The sequence below is a fragment of the Solea solea genome, chromosome 1 (assembly GCF_958295425.1).
Source record: "Solea solea chromosome 1, fSolSol10.1, whole genome shotgun sequence".
Classification (NCBI taxonomy): Eukaryota; Metazoa; Chordata; class Actinopteri; order Pleuronectiformes; family Soleidae; genus Solea; species Solea solea.
In genome coordinates this window covers 8,865,931-8,888,605 of record NC_081134.1, presented here as the reverse complement: position 1 = coordinate 8,888,605, position 22,675 = coordinate 8,865,931, and the positions used below count along the sequence as shown (strand labels likewise).

The following is a 22,675-nucleotide window of genomic DNA, read 5'->3' as shown; positions in this document are numbered from 1 at the left end:
GATGGTAGGTCTAATGAAAGTAAAGTTAGTGCAGTTGAGTTTCACTCAGTTGAGAATCTGAAAAGTTAGACTGTCAAATGCGATTATTTTCATAACGATTAATCTGTTGATTACTTGCTCTAATCTTTGGTCAATAATTGATCTGTGTTTTTTTGTTTTGTTTTTTAAACCCAGGAAATTATGTTCTCAAATGTCTTGTTTTGTTCATTAACCAAAATGATTCAGTTTGAATGATTTATTTTTGCTATATGGAGCAAAGACACCAGAACATTATTCACATTTAAGATGCTGAAAAATCTGAAAAATTCTTTTTGAAAATTTTCGATTATCAAGTAATTGTTTCCGCCCTAATCTCGATATCAGATGAGTAGTCAGCAATGTATTTTGTCAGTGTGCAGTGTTTGATCTTTATTTTTTTTAAAAACAGACTTTAAAAAAAACAACCAAACGTCACAACCATCAATGTGTGACACATTTCAACCCGACATTTGGACAGTTGTCCATCTTCTGTTAACTGTGGTACTTGACAGCGCAACAGAAGCTTTTGTTTTTGAATGTGTCTTCAGAACCATGGACAGCGCCGTCTGCGCCCCTCTCTTTCTCTCCATGCCGCTTCGACTGCTGTGCCAGTGAAGTATAAACATGCTACACTGTGAGCATGCAACACCAGCGCACACACACACAACGCGAGCCGACTGCAGGCTCTGTATATATGCAGCACCCATTCTGAATATTTCTGCCTGGTAATACAAAACCAGGCATATTCTGATAAATTATTAAATACCATGACTGCGAGACGCACAGTCTGCGTGGCATGAGGTAATCGTTACAGCCCGCTTCATTTTATGGTGTTCTGTGGCCCAACAAGTGAGAATGTGTCGTGGAGAATGAGCGTGATTGTTGTTGCTTTCATGATTTGTTATTGTTGCCAGCATAATCAGTCAGAGTTGATCATAAACTATAGGTTTATATGAAAACATGTTAGACGGGCCTGTGCATGTGTTTGGGTGACGTAGCAGTAAAAGTGATTTTTTTTAGGACTATGTTGCGTGGTTATGGCAACACTGACAAAGTCGATCCAGTCACTCCACAGTGGATTAAGATGATCGACCATGTGAGCTGGATTCAAACACCTTTCCACAACTCGATCCGTTGTAATAACATAACACATTGATCGATCCGCTGCAACCTGTGCGCAGAGCAGGCAATGGAGCGATGTTCAGTCGAAGGCGGGTGTTTGGTTGTACAGTGACGTTTTAAGGCAGGTCCTGGTCAAACCTTCCAATGATACAAGTCGGTCCTATTCTGCTGGGACTGATCGCAATGAACGGGTGTCGGAGCTCTGCACGGCAAAGGAGCAACCACAGCGAGACGCGGCGATCAGGGGGATGCGGCATCGGTACGCGGGAGCTGTCCATCAGCACCACATTCCCGACCAAAAGCCAGGAAGCGCCAAACCGAGCCGAGACCCAGACGCTCCCGTTTTCAGCCTGCCACCCCCGCCCTCCTCTCACCACCGAGACCGCACATCCACCACTGCCGCGCACCGCCAGAGCCTCCAGGAGCTTCCCTGTCTGAGCCAGCCCACTCGCAGACCTGCTCACAGCGGCGACCCTCAGCCTCTGGAAAGCTACGACACCGCCCAGCGACCTTCACACCGACACACTCAACCCAACACCGGGCTGCCGGCACGCCTGCAGCAGGATCCCTGGGCCCCGGTCGGCTCTCAGCAGCAGCAGCCGCAGTCGCAGTCAGAGAAGCAGCCTATTTTTCCAAGCTGCCACTGCAGTTTTTCGGAGCAGGAGGCGAGCTTTACTCAGAATCAACACCATCCTGTCGATCTTCTCCCACCGCAGCCCTCCCCACCTTTTCCGCCGACTATACCACCACCACCACCACCACCAACCTCCTCCTCCTCCTCTCTGCTGTTTTGCCAGGAATCGAAAAGGGGGGATCGACTCCAAAGGAGTGCCAATAATTACTACCAACAGGCAAGCATCGTGGAACGCTGCAGGGGAGGAGGAGGAGCAGGGGGGCACCGAGACCACAGGCAGTTGTTGCAGCAACAGCAACAGCAGCAGCAGCAGCAGCAGCAACAGCAGCAGCAGCAGCAGCAACAACAGCACAGTCATTTAAGACTCCAACAGAGGGACCCCTCCCCTGAAGGAATCCGTACAAACTCACAGAAAGGGCGCTCTTTAAATGCATGTGAGTCAAACGAGGAGAACAGGAGAGCATTCGATTCCCAGACTCAGGACCTGCAGCAGCATCAGATCCCACAATTACGAGCGCAGCAACAGCTGCTGGTGGGGAGCAGCTTGCCTATCAACTACTGCGCCAGCGGCTCAGGAGAGCTATGTAGGACTCACCAGGCTCCACTGCTGCAACAGCAACAGCAGGAGCAGCAGCAGCATCAGCAGCGGCAGCAGCAGCAGCGACAGCAGCAGCAGCAGCAGCAAGGCGCACTGGGGCTCAGTCCCCAGCGTCCGCAGCACTGTGAACAAGACCGCAATAAGTCTGGGAGGCTCGCCGTGCATGGCGATCTGCAGGCACAGCCACACAGCCGCGACTCCCGCGTAACCCCCCCGGCAAGACAACAGGCATACGCGGGGAACTCTTCTGCGACTGGAAGCAACAGCAGCAAAGACAGCCCCAACTACGGCTCCAGCTATCACCTGTGGCCAGAGAGCCCGCATAAAGGCGAGGAGAGGATACGCATCGACCTCCATAAGGTAAAGCGCTACATTTGTCATGTTTCTCATGCGATGTCGCCGATAATTAGCCCCCGGTTACAAAAAAAACTAAGTGGCCTCAACGTTTTTCACTCAATGACCACGCCTGTCATATGGTTTTGATGGAGAATTGGCCTATGCATGTATGTGTGTGAGTGTGTGTGTGTGTGTCGTAAGCGCGCGTAGTATGTTTTGTGTGTAGCGTGTATGTGAAGGCTTTTCATTCAGTGTCAGGCAGATTTCTCTCAAAGAGAAGCAACATAAATGTAACCCTGCAGCATTTCTCACCCTAACCTGCCATTTGTTTCATTTGGTCACTAGAGCGCGCGCGCTCTGAAACGCGGACGCGGAAGCACGCGCGCACACAAACACCTGTTCCATGTTGCAGTGTTGTTTTGGGTGGCCCACTGCAAATATTCAAATGACGTCTCCTGGCAGCAGAATTAGAAACAAAGCGCACGTTGTTTCCCGTGAACGGACACTGAGCCAGGTTTGATACCGTGGCTTCTGAGACACAATGGTTATATCATTAGACCTGTGGCTCACCTGACAATGTGCTGCTGCCCATATACACTTCCAAAGTCACTTTCTGCGGTTGTATGTGCTCTCTGTTTGCTGTGGGGTTCTCTCTGTATTCATATACGATACATACAGGTGAAGGCAGTAAAGCTCTGTGGCAATAAAGCAACAAAGGGCCTTTTTTGAACAGCTGAGCAGACACATGGCAACAAGAAAATGAAGAGGATGAGCTATCTGATTGGATGGAAGATTCTAGCTGACAACTCTCCAGGACATAATGTCAAGCAAAGGTTGTAAAGTAGGTTGTAAAATCCCTGCAGAAAATGAAAACATAAGTTAGCAAGTGTGTGTGTGCGCTTGTATTTGCAGTAGTCCTCATGGAGACCAGAACCTGGTTCTGATGAGTCAGAACCTTATTTGTGAAGGAATAGGTTAAGTTTAGGGCCACAATTTGAGTTTTGGTTGTGTTAAGGATACGCACAACCTATTTGATTCATAAAATGAATGAATCAAAGGTTGTATATATAGATATACTATATTTTTTTTAGAAACAATTTGTTGCATTTATGAAATCTAAAAAGTAGAAAAAGAAAATGATGACATTTCATTCACTGTTTTTATCTCTTTGAAATAAATATTGAACAATGATTTGTGGATCCAAAGATGGACAGGACTATTAAATGAAGACATTTGTACATGAAGACGTACATATTAAGTGCTGCGAATGTCTCTCCACATATTGAACACAAGTTTGACATAGACATAGGATGTGACGCATATTCTAGTTACAGGGAACCACTGCAGAGGCTTTGAAGAACCACATGCGGTTCTAGAGCCCTGACTAACCCAGAGCCCTGGGTTCGGCATTACCTGGTTATGGTTATGTTCAGGGATCATGTTTTGTTTAGGCTGTCAAAGTTGATGCAGTGTCCTAAGAATAGTTGCACAAACCTGTCAGTGTGTGCGTGTTAAAATCAAAAATATGTGACCTGGGAAAGTTGAGTATGAACACTTCAGGATTTTATGTACATTTATGGAAAATGAGTGAGCTGAGTTTTGGAACAGAACATTCCAGCTGTTAAAATGCATTGTAGTTGAAGACGGCTGATCACACCTGACACAGGAAACTATTTTTTCCAACCAAGGACTATTAATAATCCGAATCATGGCTAATCATTGCAAAAACACTCACTTTGGCTGTGAAAGTTGTTTTGATCATTTTTCTTTTTTCTCCCACTGCATTTACTGGAGGTGACGTTTTTTCCTCATACGGCAGGACAAGAGAGAAAGACACAGGAGGCATTGATGAGCGTGCAGCATCTAAATAAGAACCAGACTCCTTTTTAAAATGCTGCGGCTGTTTTCAGGGGCTGAGCAGGGACCAGTAGCAAGGAGGTGACACATCAAACCACCTTGACATGACTGTTCTGAACTTGACTCAGTTTGAGAGCATCAGCAGAACAGTGCCATGACTAAGAATTATTGAAGAACAGCCTAACTTTTATTTTAAAGTAGCCGCCATTCATTTTCAATTGAAAATAATTAAAAAACATTTTTGGTAAGGGGGAGATAAAGAACATTCAACCATCAATCCTTCATCTATGCACCTGTCACTTGAGAGTTGCAAATAAAGCTGAAGGCAGGAAGCAGTGTTCACGACCAAGATACAGATTAACAACAATGAGCCAAACTATTAGCACAACTGGTTGGTTAATAATTCAATGCAACAATATTAATATTAATTTTCTTTAATTTTACTATGACAAAGGTTCCATATATATCAATATATTTTTGAATATTACTTTTATTACTTTTTCTTCAGAATTCTCAATTGCCATGGATGTTTTACATCAGATGTATGAAATGTTTCTCTGTTTGATAAATTATCATTGTCTGTCCATGAAGAAGTTTAAAAGCACAGTAAACTGGTTTTATTCAACTCAGGAGCATAAGCAAAACTTGATTTGTCTGACATTTATCACAATAATGATAATAATAATAATACTAATAATCCAGCCTTAGTCGATGCTGATACTGGTTTTTAGAATCAGGGGAACTGAAACCTGATGTATGATGCCTTTTTTGGCCAATGTATTTAGCTGATGAAATAGAACAGTTTAGTAAACAGACTATTTATACAATTGCTTAGCTTTAAATTACCAAGTTTCTTGTTTAAACTTGCATAACTAAGGAATTAATCGGCCAATGCAGTCTCGATTAATTGACTATACCAATTAATAGGTCAACCTCTAATTTAGAGTCTGCCCCACAGTTTTCCAAATAACTACCAGTAATATCATAGGATAGGCTTCCTTTCAGGCTTTCAGTGTCTTTGAATCAGTGGCATCAAGTTCAAGCTATAGTCTGTATTTTTTGCGAAAACACACATTTTTAAAAGCCGGTGTCTGTAGCCCATGCAATGATCTGTTAATACTAAACCAATTGTTTTATTAAGAACAGATTTGATGATGTACCTGTTACTCACTGACTGGATGATAATATTTAGTGTTTTTTGTTTTTTTTAACAGGTGATTCAGACATGTAGTCAGTATCAGTGTAGCGTCCTCACTTGCCTCTGTTCTCTCGGCAGTGTGTTTTTCTTGTATTTTGAGGTTGGAGCTCTGAGGAGAGAGCAAAACAAAAATAAAGGGTTTCAGAAGGAAATTACACTGGATTCACACATAGCTTGATGGTGGGCGAGCCTGGTGCTCGGTGGCTATTGGCAGAGTTTTCATGGCCGACTACGAAGCAAGAGTTGCTAACATTGCCACGATGATGGTGATGTAATATCCATTATTGGGTGCAAAAACACCCATCTGTAACGGGGAGAATTACCTTATCCAAGACCTCTGTTTCAGCCGTGTAGTGTTTGAGCTGTTTTGATTGGCTGATGCTCATGCTGACACTTGGAAAGTTGAACATTTCTCAACACTGTGAAACAGTGGACTCACAATGAAGTTCGACCATGCTTGAAACTGTATATAGGTCAGCACAGCTGTTTTTCTTAGGATATGCATGAACTTACATTTGTTTGGACAGCTTAACCATAACCCAACAAGTCGTCCTTACTGTGGGTCGTTTTGATCAACCCCTGAACCACCCATAGGTATGTTTTTAATAAATTACAGTCAATTACAGACAATAACGTATGTCGACCAAACCAAAAGACAATGCTTTAACCACTAAGCAACTGCCAGTGGAAACCTCATCGACGCTACTTGATGACAACACACCCGAGATACCAGATTGCTGTTAATTATACTACCACTGGGGGGGTAGGTACATTTTTTTTACCTATGGGTCGTAATTCCTGCATATGAGCCATAGCTGATGCCTTACCCTAACCTTAACCACAGTCCAAATCTGACCACTAAACCATTTCCTCAGAAATGGGACCAGGTTTTGGTCTCCAGGACTACTGGTCCTGTCAAGGTCAGTGCGTCACAGTCCTAAAGAGGTGACAAATACAAACACACTCTAACCCGATTGTCGTGTCAAACCTAGTTATAAAGACTGCCAAATGTCCAGGAGAATACTCAATACTGTTTAAAGCAGCTGGGATCTTTACCAAGCTGCTGCTTTGAAGGCTAAAGTGAAATGAAAGCCTGGAAAACCATCTAAGATGTGAATGTGCAGCTGTTTACAGTGCAACTTCATACATCGACTTATTACACAAGTATGACATAATCCCATTTCAGTCATGAAAGGGGGAAATGATCTTAGAGGTGCTCCCATGATAGACCCTTTCCCAAGTATCAAACCATGCCAAGTATTTTGATACAGCGCGACACGCTTATCGTTCACGGATATTTGTGGGATCGCGGTTACATCTTATTGACTCGCCCTTAATGAGGCGACTCCGACCCCTTTAAACAAAACACTTGTGACAGAACAAGCCCGATAAAATGTATACGATTACAGTATCTCACAATGCTCCCTGAAACTGAATAGCTAGCCCACTGAACTGATGGCAGGTAGTACGATATTGTTTCCAGCCTTAACAACATTGTGCTTTGAAAGGTGCATCACTGCTTCTATTGTCATAGGCTGTGTAAGTACTCTAATGTCTGCCACTTAACTGCTATGGTGATATCCCCTGCAGGGACACTGTTGTACATAAACACTGGTGGGTTTGCGCTTGTTTAACATGGCTGATTTTTAAAGAGGATACACACACACACACACGTCATGTTTAGCAAAAAAACCAACAGATTATAATTTTGTCAGATTTGATGGCGACCATGGCTGAAATGGAGAGGGCTCTTTTCTGAACTCTGACGGGGAATAAAACGGATAAAAAGTCCCACTGATAGTGAAGTGCACTTTCTTTTTTCACATTCAAGCCTTCACACACATTTGAAATAATTGTGATTAATTGTATTAGTCCAAGCTTGATGAGTTCTTCACGCTTCACTTGCTGTTGTTGACAAAATGGACCGATATTTTAGTGCTTCACTTGACAACTCATTCATTATTGATTTAGTCTTTTGGTAAAGAATTCCCCACCACTTTTGGAAGAGAGACATTTTGACTTTCTTCCCCATGTATTTGATCTTTTTATTTTCAACTTTCTATACATTTGTAAACACTAAAGTCTCGATGACATTTTCAGACAGATGACTTTAATCGTCCATCCATAAAAAAACATGTTTACTATTAAAAAAGAAGTGTAAAACTCCTGATATTTGAGAAGTTTTAACATTTCCCCAAGATACATGATGATTAATGAAAATCAAACACTTGGTTTTTGATTCATATTATTATTAATTATTATTTTTTCCAGTTAAATGTCTACACTCCCCTAAAAGAACAGACCAAAACAACAAATGCTTACATTTACTGCAAGAAGCTGGAAATTGAGAATATTCGATTTATCATATTCAATTATTTTGCTTCAAAAATGACTTAACTAATCAATATTGTCTGTGTATTTGTCTCTCTCTCTCTGTGTGTGTGTGTGTGTGTGTGTGTGTCGGCCCACCTTTCTGGAGAACATAAGGTTGAATGTGTCATTGTAGAATGGATTGCTTGAAAGGGGAGAATAGCTATTACAGTAAAGCCTTTTCGTGCAGCCCCTGCCAAACTGCAGCCCAACGCGCATATAATCACCCCATATGATCCAGGAAAGGTCAACACAGCATACATTACAGTGGCACTTGCAACCAACTTAGTGTCTCTTCGACGATGACTGCAGGATTTAGCATGAATGTGTGTGTGTGTGTGTGTGTGTGTGTGTGTGTGTGTGTGTGTGTGTGTGTGTGTGTGTGTAAAAGCTTTGCAAAGTAGAGTTTGAATGATTTCTTTGCCACACAAATATCAACCCACAAATTAAGGCAAAAAAACAACCAATCTACAATCTTTACACGTGATATATTATGTCAAATCTTTAGCATTTAAAATAGAATTACCACATTATGAGAGGAGATGACGAGGTGACAAAAATAGACCGAGAGTGCTCGGCTAAACTTGGCTGAAGTTCCCCAATTAGCTTCCCCACCTGAGAGCAAAGTATTCACACTGGCATGTCTGTCACGGCCCAACGTTGATATCAATATTATTTATTACTGAGGATGATAACTGATATTTTGAACCCATATATCTTTCTATATATATGTGTGTGTATATATATATATATATATATATATATATATGTATCTGTCTGCATATATATATATATATATATATATATATATATATACACACACATACACATATGTATTTATATGTATATATAAATACTACTGAGGATGATAACTGATATTTTGAACCCATATATCTTTCTATATATATGTATATGTATATATGTATATACATATACATATATATATACACATATATATATGTATCTGTCTGCATTTAAACTCAGTTTAAGTGCCTTAATGTTTGTGTAAACTCCTGGATTCTGGAACTGCCCAGTTCTGAGCTATTCTTTTTTCCCTCTTGTCATTTATATGGACGTTTGGTAACAGATTGTAATTAAGAGTAAGAGACTCCACGTAGTTGTCAGCTGTTGTCAGCTGAAGCAGTGGCTTGAGAGCAAATGGCCGGCAGCAGAGCCTCAGCAGCGCAAAATGCCTAATATCTGCCCCCAATAACGGTCCAGGCCGATGATTGTTCGACCCAGTTTGCATCACACAAATGAAAATGAATTTACTGCGGTTTCCTCAAACTCTGATGACACATCATGGTCATTTTATGTCTTAATACAGCAAAGCAACAAACCAAAAGATCCTACACGCTGTCCATTGAATTTATACATCTAGAACCTTTAAACAGTAAATGATGTTTTCTGCTTTTCACTGTCATGTTTTCCTTATGACTAAAATGATTAATTCTAAGTGTATCCTGTCACAGTGGTGTTTTTTTGGTACATTTATTCTTGTCTAAATGAAGGAAAATGTGAGGGAATGGGTCTGGCAGGCCTCTTTAGAAAAGTAGTTTATCTTATCAGTTGTGTGTTTTTGTTGGCTCTGAAATAACGCTGAGGTAACGCTGAATGCTGGAGCTCGAAACAATTGATGTAGACAGATCTGCTTACAGCGTCATGATTTACAAGCAGGCATATGCCAGGAGGAACATTATGTTGATTTAAACTTTCTCTATCGGTCATCTCTCAGCTGTTGTTACAGGGCCTGCGTTTGTTTTTCTCTCATTAGACGTCCATGTTTCCACTGCCTCCTGCGTTTGAGTCCGGGAGGGCAGTCGCCACCTAGAAAATAAACACACCCCACCGAACAATTAAATGTCAGACAAGGGGCAGAACCGAGTTCACAACCTCTGTTAAAGGCAGAGGAGTGGCACTGCTGCAGCTCTCTGATAGTAACAAACACTTGTGATTGTAGGAAGAGAGGTAGGTGGGAGCCTCTTAGTTTTGGCTGCAGCCGGCAACAAACAGTAAGTATGAACATGAAGCTCTTTTAATAATTGATTGCTGTTTTCCCATTCCCTGTTTCCTTGTTTTTTTTGTGTGCGCTGTGTTTAAGTGCAAGGCTGAACTCCTGCTCTGAAATAGATTTGTGTTACCATGTGTTGCTATGGAGAGATCAGCCCGGTATTGTGTGGCAGTCTCTCGGTCTCCGGTGTACAAGGTTTGGTCAAGGAATCGTGCAGAACAAGATTTATTATTATAATTTTTTTTTTTTAATCGACAATTCTTTTCACACTCACCTCTGACACACGGCATGGGCTCACAAACATGTTCTAATATAACACACAACGTGTAGGGCAGCCCACACAAACACGGACGCTACTGTAACTGGTGTTCAAATGCTGCTCCACTTAATACAGTTCATTCGCTTTGCGTTTCATTTGAGTGAGCCAGCACAAGGAGAGGTGTATTGAATTACTTGCAGTCCAGTTGAATACAAAGAGTGGAAAGAAAGAGTGTTGGTGTGTGTGTGTGTGTGTGTGTCGGTGTGTGTGTGAGGGAGGGGGGGGGGGTTTCCTCAGTTGTCGTGAGCAGCCTCGTTGCTTACTTGCTCTATGGGTTGTGTCACAGCATGGCGGATGATTTTGCTCTGCCAGCAGTCAATGCAATTTGTAACTTGACTGTTCGATCTTTTTCCCGTGATGTTTCCCTTTTCTAATGTGTGTTTCTGCATTTTATTTTTTATTTTTTATTTTTTTTGCTCCGTTGTGGTGCCAAGTCCCCACCATGCTTGGTTAATAAATGGCCATAGTTAATTTATATGGTAATTCCTGTAAGATCCTAGCCAAGGGATGCCAGGCATATAATGCATCGCTGCAATGCATATGCTTTATGGCTAATTAAGTTATTGATCCGAGGCTGTTCCTGCGTCAGGGCATGATCGCATCACAAAACAGTTTGAGTAATGCGGCCGTACAAGCAGATATTTGTCATTCATTACAAAGATGGAGCGATTCGGATGTCAGATGGCTTCATACTGCATAAGTGTGTGTGTGTGTGTGTGCGCACATAATCTTGTAATACTGTCGACATGTGAGCTCATTGATTCATTTCAATATTGCCTGCGAGCTGTTTTCAAATGTTTGTTAAACACAGTTTGGTCGTGCATTAATGAGATGTGAGATTTCATCATGCTCTGTTCACACAAATCGTTTTAGCTCACAGCCTGCCCTTGCTCACAAGGTACCAAGTGTGTTTGTTTTATATGTAAGTGCATGCAATTGTGTATGCACATATACAGTATATGCATCCTATTCTGCCTTTGCAGGTCTCTTTGCCCCCAGGTTAACCATAGATCCCCTGAGCTGGCGCACACTGCTTAATTTATAGTGCATGATACACAACTATTCTCCAGTAAAAGTCAGTCACAGCCTCCTCTATCCACTGATAAATATTCACTGAAGAACAAAAAGGCTCTGCTGATCCACATCTAATCAGATGTACCCTGCCTTCAGCAGTTTACAGAGTGTTTGTGGTATATTTGTATACCTGCATATAAACAATTTCTATGGAAAACTTTCTATGGAAATATAGAGGAAGCAACCGAGCCTCTCATAGGGAGGCCTTTGTGTTTCTATGTGTGCGACAGCACAACAACAGCTTTGTTGTTTTTATGTCTGTCATATTCTGTGACCACTGGCATATTTGTATTGGCATGGTCGAGTGAAAGAGGAAAGTCAGATATTTCTCATGAAATAGAACAAACACAGGTTTATAAAAAATGACATGGCAGGTTTAAGAGAGCCAGGGTCGTGCTAATTGTCACTTCAATCTGTAGCTGTTTTTTTCTTTCCTGAGAAACTATTATACTCTATGGTCAAAACAATAAATGGTGACCTAAGACTTTTGCACAGTAGTGAATACAGTATGTATTCTTTCCATCGTCCTAATAAAGTGTCAGGAGTGGTCCTCTGCTGTTGTAGCACATCCGCTTCTGACCGTTCTCTGTAAAAACCCTAGAGATGTTTGTGTGTGTGTGGAAATCCCGGTAGAGCAGAGCAGCCTGTCTGGCACCAACAACCATGTCACATTCAAAATCACTTAAATCATCTTTCATCCTCACTTTGATGTTGACTTAATCACGTCTGCATGGCTCAACGCAGTGATGTGGCTAATAAGATGTTTTGGGTCAACAAGCAGCTGAAGGGCTGTATCTAATAAAGTGACCAGTGAGTTTCATGCACGTCTAACACAGGATATTTTTTTAAAGATATATATCTCGGTGTTCTCATAAGGAAGACTCCCTTTTTATGCCACCTTTGTTTGTTTACACTGAACTACACAAGCCAACAATTTGCCGCCCCCACGTGTGATTTTAGATTCAGAGCACGTCTGCGTTCCCAAAATCAGACGTGCAATGTGTAACACAACATCGTTGGTGTGTCGCTTCAGCATGTCAGCTCTCCTCTCGGTACACAGATGCTGACCTGACTCCGTGGTCACCTCACACTGCCGATGATACAGCATTGTATAGCAGCGTTTCAGATTTTGTGACGTCCGGCAACATTCCTGCACTGCACACAGGAAGTGATGTGTTTAATGCGAAGACAGACGGCGACAACAGCAACATTGTGCTAGTAAAGTGAGACAAACATATTAGAGTATGACTGAAAACACAAAGTAGTGCCCACAAAGAGATTCAGCAGTATACACACAAATAATCTCGCAGTCAGGTCTGATAGTTTTGCATGACGGCGTCTGTTTTCAGATAGAATAAAGTTACGTTGCTCCTGTTCATCGAGACCAATCAGAGGACAAATAATATCATTAAAAAAAAAAAAATCTCCAAAAACGAATTACTGCAGCTTTAAATGTGGAACAACACCATCTCCTCACAAGTCAATGCTCATATCACAAAATAAAGGTGTAACATCACTAATTCAACCGGGTTTAATTAAACAGAGATGTGTGACTCCTTTGCCGTCACCATCCACGGTGGCTCTTCTTCTTCACACAAGCTTTGCACCGTGATAGAGAAGATGAGTTGAATGAAGCTGCTTTTCTTCAGCAACCCCCCTCCCCTGTGCTTTTATTACCTCAAGTCACCTAGCTGTGGAATATGAAACAGCCGTCAGCGCAGGTCTGCTGAGATTGACTGCAGAAAAAAAACAAAAACATGGGGCATTATCCTGACATGCTTGTGTTTGTTCTACATGTTGGCACATATTTGCATATTTGTCTGTACCTGAGTTTATGCAGGAAAGAGAGAGAGAGAGAGAAAGTGAGCTAGTGAATGAGTGGGAGGATCAGCGTTAGTGTATTATTATCATCATGTGGATGCCACAGTCTTGTCTTTAGATGATAGAGGCCACATTAACTCTATTGCAGGTTCTCGTCGCGTGGAAGACCCGTCTTGTTGCACTGTCGTCTTTTCCAAGAACGTTTTCCTGTTTGAGCCACAGCATCTGGGCTCCGTGCTTAATTATGCATCTGCAGTTGTGTTTACAAAGAGGCTGAACAAAGCGTGTGTGCTAATGGTTGTGCATGTGCTTTTAGAAGAGAATGGTCAAAAAAAAAAAAGCTTCCGTTTTATTCAGCAGATTAGGCGTGAGTGTTCACATGTTGCTGACATAAAAAAAAACCAAAAAAAACAAAGTGTGTGTTTCCCTCCCTCTCTGGATCTCTCCATGTTTTTCTGTGTTTTGGTTTCTATGGTGTTTGGCTCTCCACATGCTGGTTCTATACCACGCCAGCTTCCATTATTGGCCTCCCTCTGACTGTTAACCCCTTAATGGCCCAGCAGTCTGCACTTCCCCTTTTGTCACTGCCACTTTCCCTTTAACCCTTTCATGAACAATGATGCCTGCAGTCTCTCCACTTTCTCTTTCTTTGAGAGTCCATTTTTCGATCACCCATTTTCACTCCCCATCCACCTCTTATTCTTTGTCAGGCTAAAAAAAGAAAGAAGCTTTGAGTCAATTTACATTAAAGGGCCCAAGGGGCATTAGAAAACTGCAGCACTTAATTTCAACAAAAAAAGGAGATTGTAGTTGGAGGCTTTTAGCTCAATTCCCACAACCGTTATCATGTGAGATGTAAAAGACTTCCATGAAAGACGGCAAACTTTAAACTGTACAGGACAGTGTTGGGTCTGGCTATGGTTCACCTGCCTTAAAGAGATTACGTGCAAGTGTGTGTTACATTTTTTTTTCAAGAAGCCTCTCTGGCGGAATATAAATGTGCTGTTTTTCCAACTGGCCTCTGTTTCACTTCACCAGAGGAAAATAGAGGTTCAGAGACAGATAAGGATATTCAATTAGCTTGAGTCTCTGGTAGACCACTGCACCAGTCGGAGCATGTAGGCGCTGGCTGACATATGGTAAGGGCTCTCTGTTAGAGTGAAGGAGCAAAGGAACCTGATATCGTTCCGTTTCATCTTGTCACCATTTCACTAATCTTCCTATTGGAATGTCAAACATATACTGTCTGCTTCAGTAGATGTCATTTCTCCTTCATTTCCCGCCGTGAAGGTCTCATCTTAGAAACAGAAATGGAAGACAAAGCAAATACTGGGACTACAACAAAAGGATTTATTAGTGTTTATTATCCTGACCATAATTTACAATTCACAATATTATTGCAATTCATTAAAATGGCTTGGAAATACACGGATGTTGTGAGGAAATTTGACCTCAGGCACTTGTACCAGAAAAGATTCCGGTCAGAGAATCGAATTTCAGCTCGGCTAGCTTTATTCCACAGTAGTCACGTACTGTCTTCAGTTAGTGTGATTTGTTATGGTCTGAAAGGAAATAAAACATAATGCACATAAAGCAATATGAAACCGAGGGAAATGAGTGACACCTTGACATAAATCTTAGCAGTAACAACATAACAGTACATATATCAAAGTACATAGTCTACTTCTCTCTGCTGAATTTATGTACTGTATTAAAAGAGTTTCTTAAAGTAATACTAATAAATGATTGACATGGGCATTGAACAGAAATACAAATTCAGTATCAATACACAGAAATGTGCTGTATTCACACCACTGGTCAGCATGTATATTATATACAGTTACTTCTTTAAAAAACTACTAATATCAACATGACAAACTAAGACTTTCGTACAGATAACTGGAAATTTGCATTTAGCACTTCAAAATAAATCACTAGGACTCTTTACTGGCAGACGAGACAGTCACTCGGGGACAATTTTTCCCATTTCTATAACAATATTGACTGTTACAGAAATGGAAACATATGGAGCATTATTACATCCCCTATTATGTGCTTGTAAAAAATGATCTATTCTTTGGGGAAATGACAATCCTCTGATCTCCATCACTCCCTCTTTCTCTCCTTCTCTTGGCCTCGACGGGACTCTCCTGTTGGCTCGTGTCGTCCTCCCGTCATAAATCTGGAGCAGGATGTTTCCAGGCAACTCTCCAGTCAATCTTTACTGAGTTTGTTGTGCTATTGATCCGTCCTATGCTATAGGTTGTCCTGGCTTCTCCCTCCGCTATTGATGTTTGTCCCTTTGGAGAAAGTAAGAAATGGCCTCGGCTTAAATTTACCGAGGGCTTGTTTTCAAATGACTTACAATCACCTCGCTATGAAAATGGAGGTTGTCACACGGTGGCATTTATACAGTGATGCTCTTGTTGGTTCCCACAGTAGTGAATGTATAGTGACAGGATGGCGAGATTGTGGGATTGCGGTGTGGCTTATGGAGCACTTAAGGGTGATAATCTCTGTGAGAAATATGTGGCTCCTCCTGTCCTGTTGGGATGTCAAATAGTCATCTGGGAAATAGTCACTTAATGAAGATGGCTTTGTCCTCAGGGTCCAACATAGACTAAGCTATAATTCAGTTTTTTTTCCAGAGCATTTGTGTGTGTCTTGCGTCCCTGGCCACACATACAGTCTCACCAGGTGTTTTGATTAACTGGCACAAGGACTTCAGTGCAAGAGACCTTTCTAGGTGATAATTCATACTTGTTCACACAACAGGATCATAATGTTACATAACGTTACACTGTGCTCTCCTACACACACACACACACACACACACACACTTCTTTATCCTCTCTAACACATAACTGTACTCATCTGAGAGAGAGCAGATAACTGCACACCGTGAATGATAATGGATGGCATGCGCGCGGCTGAAGCGGCCGCAGTCGTGCTCTGCTCCACAGGTGCAGGACAATGACTGTGATTTGTGACGGTCAGAACGTCTTCTCTCGTCGTCTGTCTCTGTTTTTGTTTTGGAATTTGTCAAGGACCGAGGCTGCCCTTTTATGAGTGGCATCAATCATGCAATCAGCCCTAACGGGGGACTATTGAGTTGAATGGGGCAATACTGTTGATTAGCCAACATAAAGAGGATGCTTTAGAGAGCTGATTAGTAACAACTTTAAAATGCTCTTCAGGTCCCATTACCATGTACAATGTCAAATCTCAAGGAGGCAGCTTTGTGGAGGCATTCTCACGGCGGCATCGACTGATCTGAGCTATGCCGCTGATTGTGATACTGTGCCATCACCCAGTAAACCTGGAGCACAGTAATAATCATAATAATGAAAGTAACTCATGTAACAAGTAGAACTGCAAACATGATTGATGATTTCATTTCAAAGTAAGTGTGTGTTTGTTTTAATGAACATTAACACATGTTTTTATGAACATAAACACAGCAAAAAGAGACAAAATTATACATCTGACTTGTCTACCTTTATTAATAAACCTTCACTATATGTCTTAAACCTTTCCCTGGAAAAATTGCTTTGTGGGTTTGAAAAATAATTTGAATTTAGAGAAATACAATTTCACATTTTGTGTTGAAACCATTAAGGATCATTTTGTGGTGTGGTGGTTGGTGGGGCACCAAATCCCAGACTGACCCTGACTGTGACCTCTACTGAGAACAAACGAACGAATCAAGCTTTAGAAAGAGACTCTGTTGGAAAGAACGGCAATAATGATATGTTTGTGATTACATAATGTGTAAAACGTGATTATTTTCAAAAGTTCAAAAGCAACATCAATTTCTATGATTTCTAAGTTGATCTATCGACGTGTTGGTGATGGAAAATCAGAGGCACTGAAAACCATGGGAAGTTACGTTGAATATTCAAAATATGAATAACACAAATCTGATTTGACGAAAAGTGTGTTGACCTCACGTACATTCAGTTTGTTGAACCGTTTCACCAGAATCAGCACATCATTCATGGCTCGCATCTACAAATCAGGTCCCTAACAAGCCCCTCCTTTAATTTGCTGGAAATTAAAATTGCTTCTAATGAGGTAGGGATGTTCCACAGGGAAAGCCCCCCCCCCACCCCCACCCCCAACCCCAATCTCCCTAGGACCTAGTTTATACGACTCACATGAGCACGAGCACACGTGGAGTAGCCACGTTGAATCCTTATTATAATAGCGCTGCGTCTCTGTTGAACACAGCGCATTATTAGACCTAACAATAACACACTCCCACAGGCATGCACAGGTGCTCTTTTGCTCCACGGTGGGTTTGTCTTGTTTCTGGCTACTTTTTCAATTGAGGAACAAAAGGAGGTGACACAAGGGAGGCTGACTTATAGGAGCGAAAACATTATGTTTTGTCAAACGTTTGGACTCCGACTGTGTGATACCTGACAAGAAAGCTTTGCATTGTGTGGATTATAGGTTATTGTTATTTGTTACATTGTAGTGTTACATTGTAGTGTTACATTGTAGTATTTTAACCATAAAAAGGGCCAGAAAATGTCCTGTGAGTAAGGGCTCTTTTTCCAGAATAACTTTCAATATCTGGCAGTTATGTACAATTTACTGCATGTTAAAATAGTGTATTACAATTTAAAATGAAGAAAAACAAAAAGTTTTATTGAGAAAAAAATTTGAAATTTGAAATAACATTTGTTTGAGTCTTTGTCTCAATGTGCAAAAACAGGCCAAAAATGGAAACTATATACAGGGCTTTTTCCAACTCTCTCCTCTCTGGTGACAAAGACGCTGTCTCGCCAACATCCTGCAACAGCACGAGTGAAATTACCGCAATAACTTCTTAGCTTTTCAAAAGTGTGTGCTTGCTCAACATGTCGTCTGCAATACGCTCGGCGTTAAAGGGTTAGGAAACAAAAGACAGTCACAAGCAAAATAATCTAAAACACAGGAGAAAATGGCAAAAAACACCCACAAGCACATGAGGAACATACAAGACGATCTGGCAAGGAATGACTGGAATGTGTAGAATGTAAAGTGAACTGAGAAAACGGAGATAAAACAGGAAGTTAAGTCTACAGACTACACAGACAGGAAAAGGACAAAAGACAACACCAATAAATGCAAGACGGAAAAGTCAAAACCAAATCAGGATAATGAAAGTGGCACGAGGAAGATGAGCAGCCTTGAATGCCTTCTCCAGTTTCCTTTGATAGTTAACGTCTTTAGCAGCTGTGGAGCCATAATCCTGTCCCATATTTCCTCTGTAGTCTAGTTCTTAGCCTCATTAAAGGTTACAGCATCCCTGAGGTGACTGTGGAGAGCTTGATTTTTTTTAAATCATGTCAGTTTTTTGTTATCTTGAATTCTCTTGCTGAGTTGATGTGTTGGGTCTAGGTCTGCCACGTTTTTCTTCCTTTATGGAAGAAAAATGTTGTATCTGTACTGATTTTTTCCATGTCTTGTTATTGCTTGCATGGTGTAATATTTTGGTTACTGGTTAATTGTATTAAGTTAAAAAAAAGGAAAAGGAAAGAAAGGAAAAATCCCATTTTTTCTTGTACGGAAGATGTTATCCCATGTAAGGACATGAAGTATGAGCCTTTCTTCGGCTGCAAAAGTTCATTTATAGACCACTGATGAAGATAACTCACGTTCATTTAGAACCAGAATTAGTTTTATTGTCAACTTTGTTTAAAGCATACAATTAATTTGGTGATTTGGTGCATAACAAACTCTCTGGTTTAATAAACATTGAGACAGATTAAATTAAGAAAAAGACATTATTTTGATTTATAATATAAACATTCTAATTTTAAAATTCAATATAAAAGAATAAGACGAGAAATATATACATTATGAACATTGTATTTACTGTTGCGTCTGAACATTTCATGGTGTGTAACAGGATTGTTATTGTTCATTTTCAGTACACAGAGAGAGTTTCTGAGGGTGGATTTTCCTAAATGAAGAAACGTCAGCGGCCCCTGGTTTCCCCGTGTCTTTACCAGCACTGAGTAATGATCCCTATGCTGGTCAGGGAAAGACAGAGGAGCACTGATGCCTGCTGGCCTGTCAGAGAAATGTGACAGCGTCTAGTGTGCAGGGACAAACAGGAGAATATAGCCTGCAGCTCTCAATCACTCCAGGGGCTGACAGAGACCCCCACAGGGAACTGTCTTCCCTCTTTCTCATTTATCTTTTCCAGCACCTCTATCTTTCATGTTCCCTCCATTTTTAGATCTATCCCTTGTTTTGTTGCTTTTTTTCCCTTTTGCTCTTTCGTCTAATATCAGCTTTGTCGCTCTCTGCGCGCTGTTAACGGATTTTGCACATGCATCTGGATTTATCAAAACAATTCCAACTCATTCTTGTTTCATTGCTGCACTCGGTCTTTGTCAATATCCAGTCTAATCCAACGCCGGGCTGAGGCTCATCTTGTTTAACTAGCACACATATGCACGTATCCTCCCACCCACCCACTAACTCACTCACTCACACACACACAATTAAACAGTCGTCCACATGTGAAAACACACACAGAACTGAGAACATTAGAAAAAGCACAGTTCCATTTTCGGTATATATAGGCCTTCAAGCCTTCAGCTGAGTAGATTTTCTATTAGATTTGAGTCGGCAGGAGAGAGAAAGACAGAAGGGGAGGTAGAGAGGTTTCCTTAATTTAAACTGTTCTGCACGGAGGCTTTTCAATTTTATTATGAGGCTCCATTTCATAGAACCTGGATGCCGTGTGCCATTCAGACTGAAATTGAGCCATTGGTCGACGGAATGAGCAGCCTCCCCTTGTCTCCTCCGTGAGGGTATTAGGGGACAGCGCTGGCAAAGTTGGCCTGCCATGACCTTCCACCGCACTCTTTAGTCAGATTGCAGGGGGAAATGCAGAAAGAGATGCTTGAGTTGCTGGCTAAGTGGGTGAGAGTATGGTAAGTGATTGAGTGCTTTGAGATTTTGGGATGGGAGGACCCCTGCTGCAAAAGTGTGAGGAAGAACGGAAAAAAAGAGCAAAGGACATGGTGACACTGTACAGTAACAACATGGTGACATATTGTCAGCTGATATTGTGGTAATAAGGAGATAATATTACAGTAACACCACCCATGTAATAGTTTAATAATGAGAATAACTATAGACTTATTCTCATTTTGAAAATGACATGGAAATGTTGTAAATCAAAATCCATGTATCCATCTTCTACCACTTTGTCCTCCACATGAGGGTTCGCGGCAGGTGTTGGTGTCAATTAAAATGTACTATAAGATTAGGGCTCGGGCTGTCAATAGATAAAAAAAAATGAATCGCGATTAATTGCAATTAAAAGTTTGCTTTTCATCTAATGACTACATTAATGAGTAATCATACGGTGTCCAATTCAGACACCATTGTTTAATTGAATCTTTCTTTTTAAACACAGAGCTACTACAGAACTGTGGTTTCAAAGCCACGCGGCGTAGGTGTCCAAGTGGAAGCCGGCGGGCAGTTGCCAGCATATTACGGGCACTATCGGTGCCTACAGTGGTTAGTTTGCCACTTACTTTAAACTCGTTGGCGATGTCGAGGAATTCCTATGCGCAGGTCTCAGCGATTAGTCAAGAAAAAGGATCGCAGTCATTCAGTTATTGTCAATAAATTGTGCCGTGACGCCCAGGTAACTTTTGTTTTATTGATGGTTCCTTCGCTCAGCTTCTTAAATGAAACATTCGGCCCAACAATCGCTAACCTCTTAATTCTTTTTTATTTAAATAATTTTATCGTGATAATCTCGGCTGTATTAACGCATGTAATTGACGATTGACTTTGACAGCCCCATACTTAACCATTGCAAAGTTATTACTATCAAAAGTCAGGGTTCTGAATGTGCCCATGCAGTTATTCTCTCTCACCCACAAACATGTATTCATGTAAGGTCTGCCCATGCTTGGCTCATTGATGACCTTGTTTCATGATGAATGATCCCATTTACACTTCCCAGTCCGTCTCCTTTTACGTCTCAGGCTCCTACTTTGTCTCGTGGATGTCACAACATGTTTATATAACTCTGATGTATCGCCAGGTCGTTGGAAACCAAATTAGGATTACATTTTGTGTCTCGTTTTTCAGCTTTTACATGCAAACATTTTGAGGGGCAGTTGCACAGGCTCCTAGTTTTTGATTACATGGGTTCATTAAACCTTATTAATTGAAGGCTTGTCGGTTGTGTTGGGTGTAATCCACGTCCTCAGTGTTAGGTCAAACAAATACACAAACATGCACAGCCGTTGTTGGAGGGAGTTGTCTTCCCATTTTCTCCTGTTATAGCACAGGACCTTCATTTGCATATTAGGATTTAAGAACCACCGAATGTTTGGCTGAGACTAAAAATAAGTGATTTTTAGTTATTTATGTCCCACACAAAGGCAGGTAACTCTCTTTTGAGAATGACGCTGTGACACAACCAAAGGAATAAGGATATTTTGCACTTGCTGCTGTGGATTAGACACATTTGAAATCTTCAAAAACATTTGCCAGAACTTCACCCAAACAGTATCACTTAAGATGTTGCTTGACTTCTGACATACAGTATCTCTGGACATCTGTGATTCATTTGCAAACATTACTTACTGATGTTTTTAAGACACATATTGCAGCAAGACACACACCTGAAATAAAATTTGCAAAGTTCAGCACTTGGAATCTTCTCTTCTGTCATTCAAATTGAAAGTTCTCTCACTGTACAGTCTTTAAAAGTGTCACCGGCTCCTAATGGCGCAGATTAAAAAGCAATTTAATACAGAAAAAGGGATTAGAAACACTGTGGGCTGCACTAATCCTTAACCTTTAGTCTTGTTCTCATGGAGCCACAATATGTGCAAGATGATTGTATCACAGGACTAGAGTTAGTGGATTTCCATTAGGGCTGCTCTTCTTTATTCCCATCAGCAAATTTAAAGGCATTAGACGTGCTTCGTCAAAGCTAATAAAAATGGCCAGCGTGTGCTATCACAAAGCCCCAACTTGTTTCAGGAGAAGCACTGTTCCATGGGAAGTTTTCATAAGCCATTATGTTAATCTGCTTGTGTCTCTGAAGGGCAGGAGATAGACGGGCAGATAGATGTGACCGAGGTGATGCTCTGCAGCTTCGCTTCGGATATAGAACCTTTTCTCTGTGTTTTTGTCCCGAGGACTGAATCTGCTTTCCTCTGTGCCAAGAAAACCAGAAACAAAAGAAGCCTTTGCGCTCTATAAGCACATGGTTTGAGGCACATGATGCAAGTCCATTCAGGGTGTGTCCAAATCCACTTTTTTATAACTTCAGAAAAGGTCATTGC

General features: G+C 41.3%; 1 protein-coding gene across 3 annotated transcripts in view; it reads left to right on the top strand.

The window, feature by feature from the left end:
- Positions 1–22,675, top strand: part of kcnn1a (potassium intermediate/small conductance calcium-activated channel, subfamily N, member 1a) — a 52,259-nt gene that overhangs the window by 4,592 nt on the left and 24,992 nt on the right. The window contains exon 1 of one of the 3 annotated variants that reach the window (XM_058635592.1): positions 1,226–2,732. The exons of 1 other annotated variant lie outside the window; for it this stretch is intronic. In XM_058635592.1, coding sequence (XP_058491575.1) covers positions 1,389–2,732 — 1,344 coding nt within the window. In that variant the 5' untranslated portion in view covers positions 1,226–1,388. Of the gene's footprint in view, positions 1–1,225; positions 2,733–10,061; positions 10,146–22,675 lie in introns of those variants that run through there. One more of the 3 variants, XM_058635617.1, reaches the window with a different exon arrangement.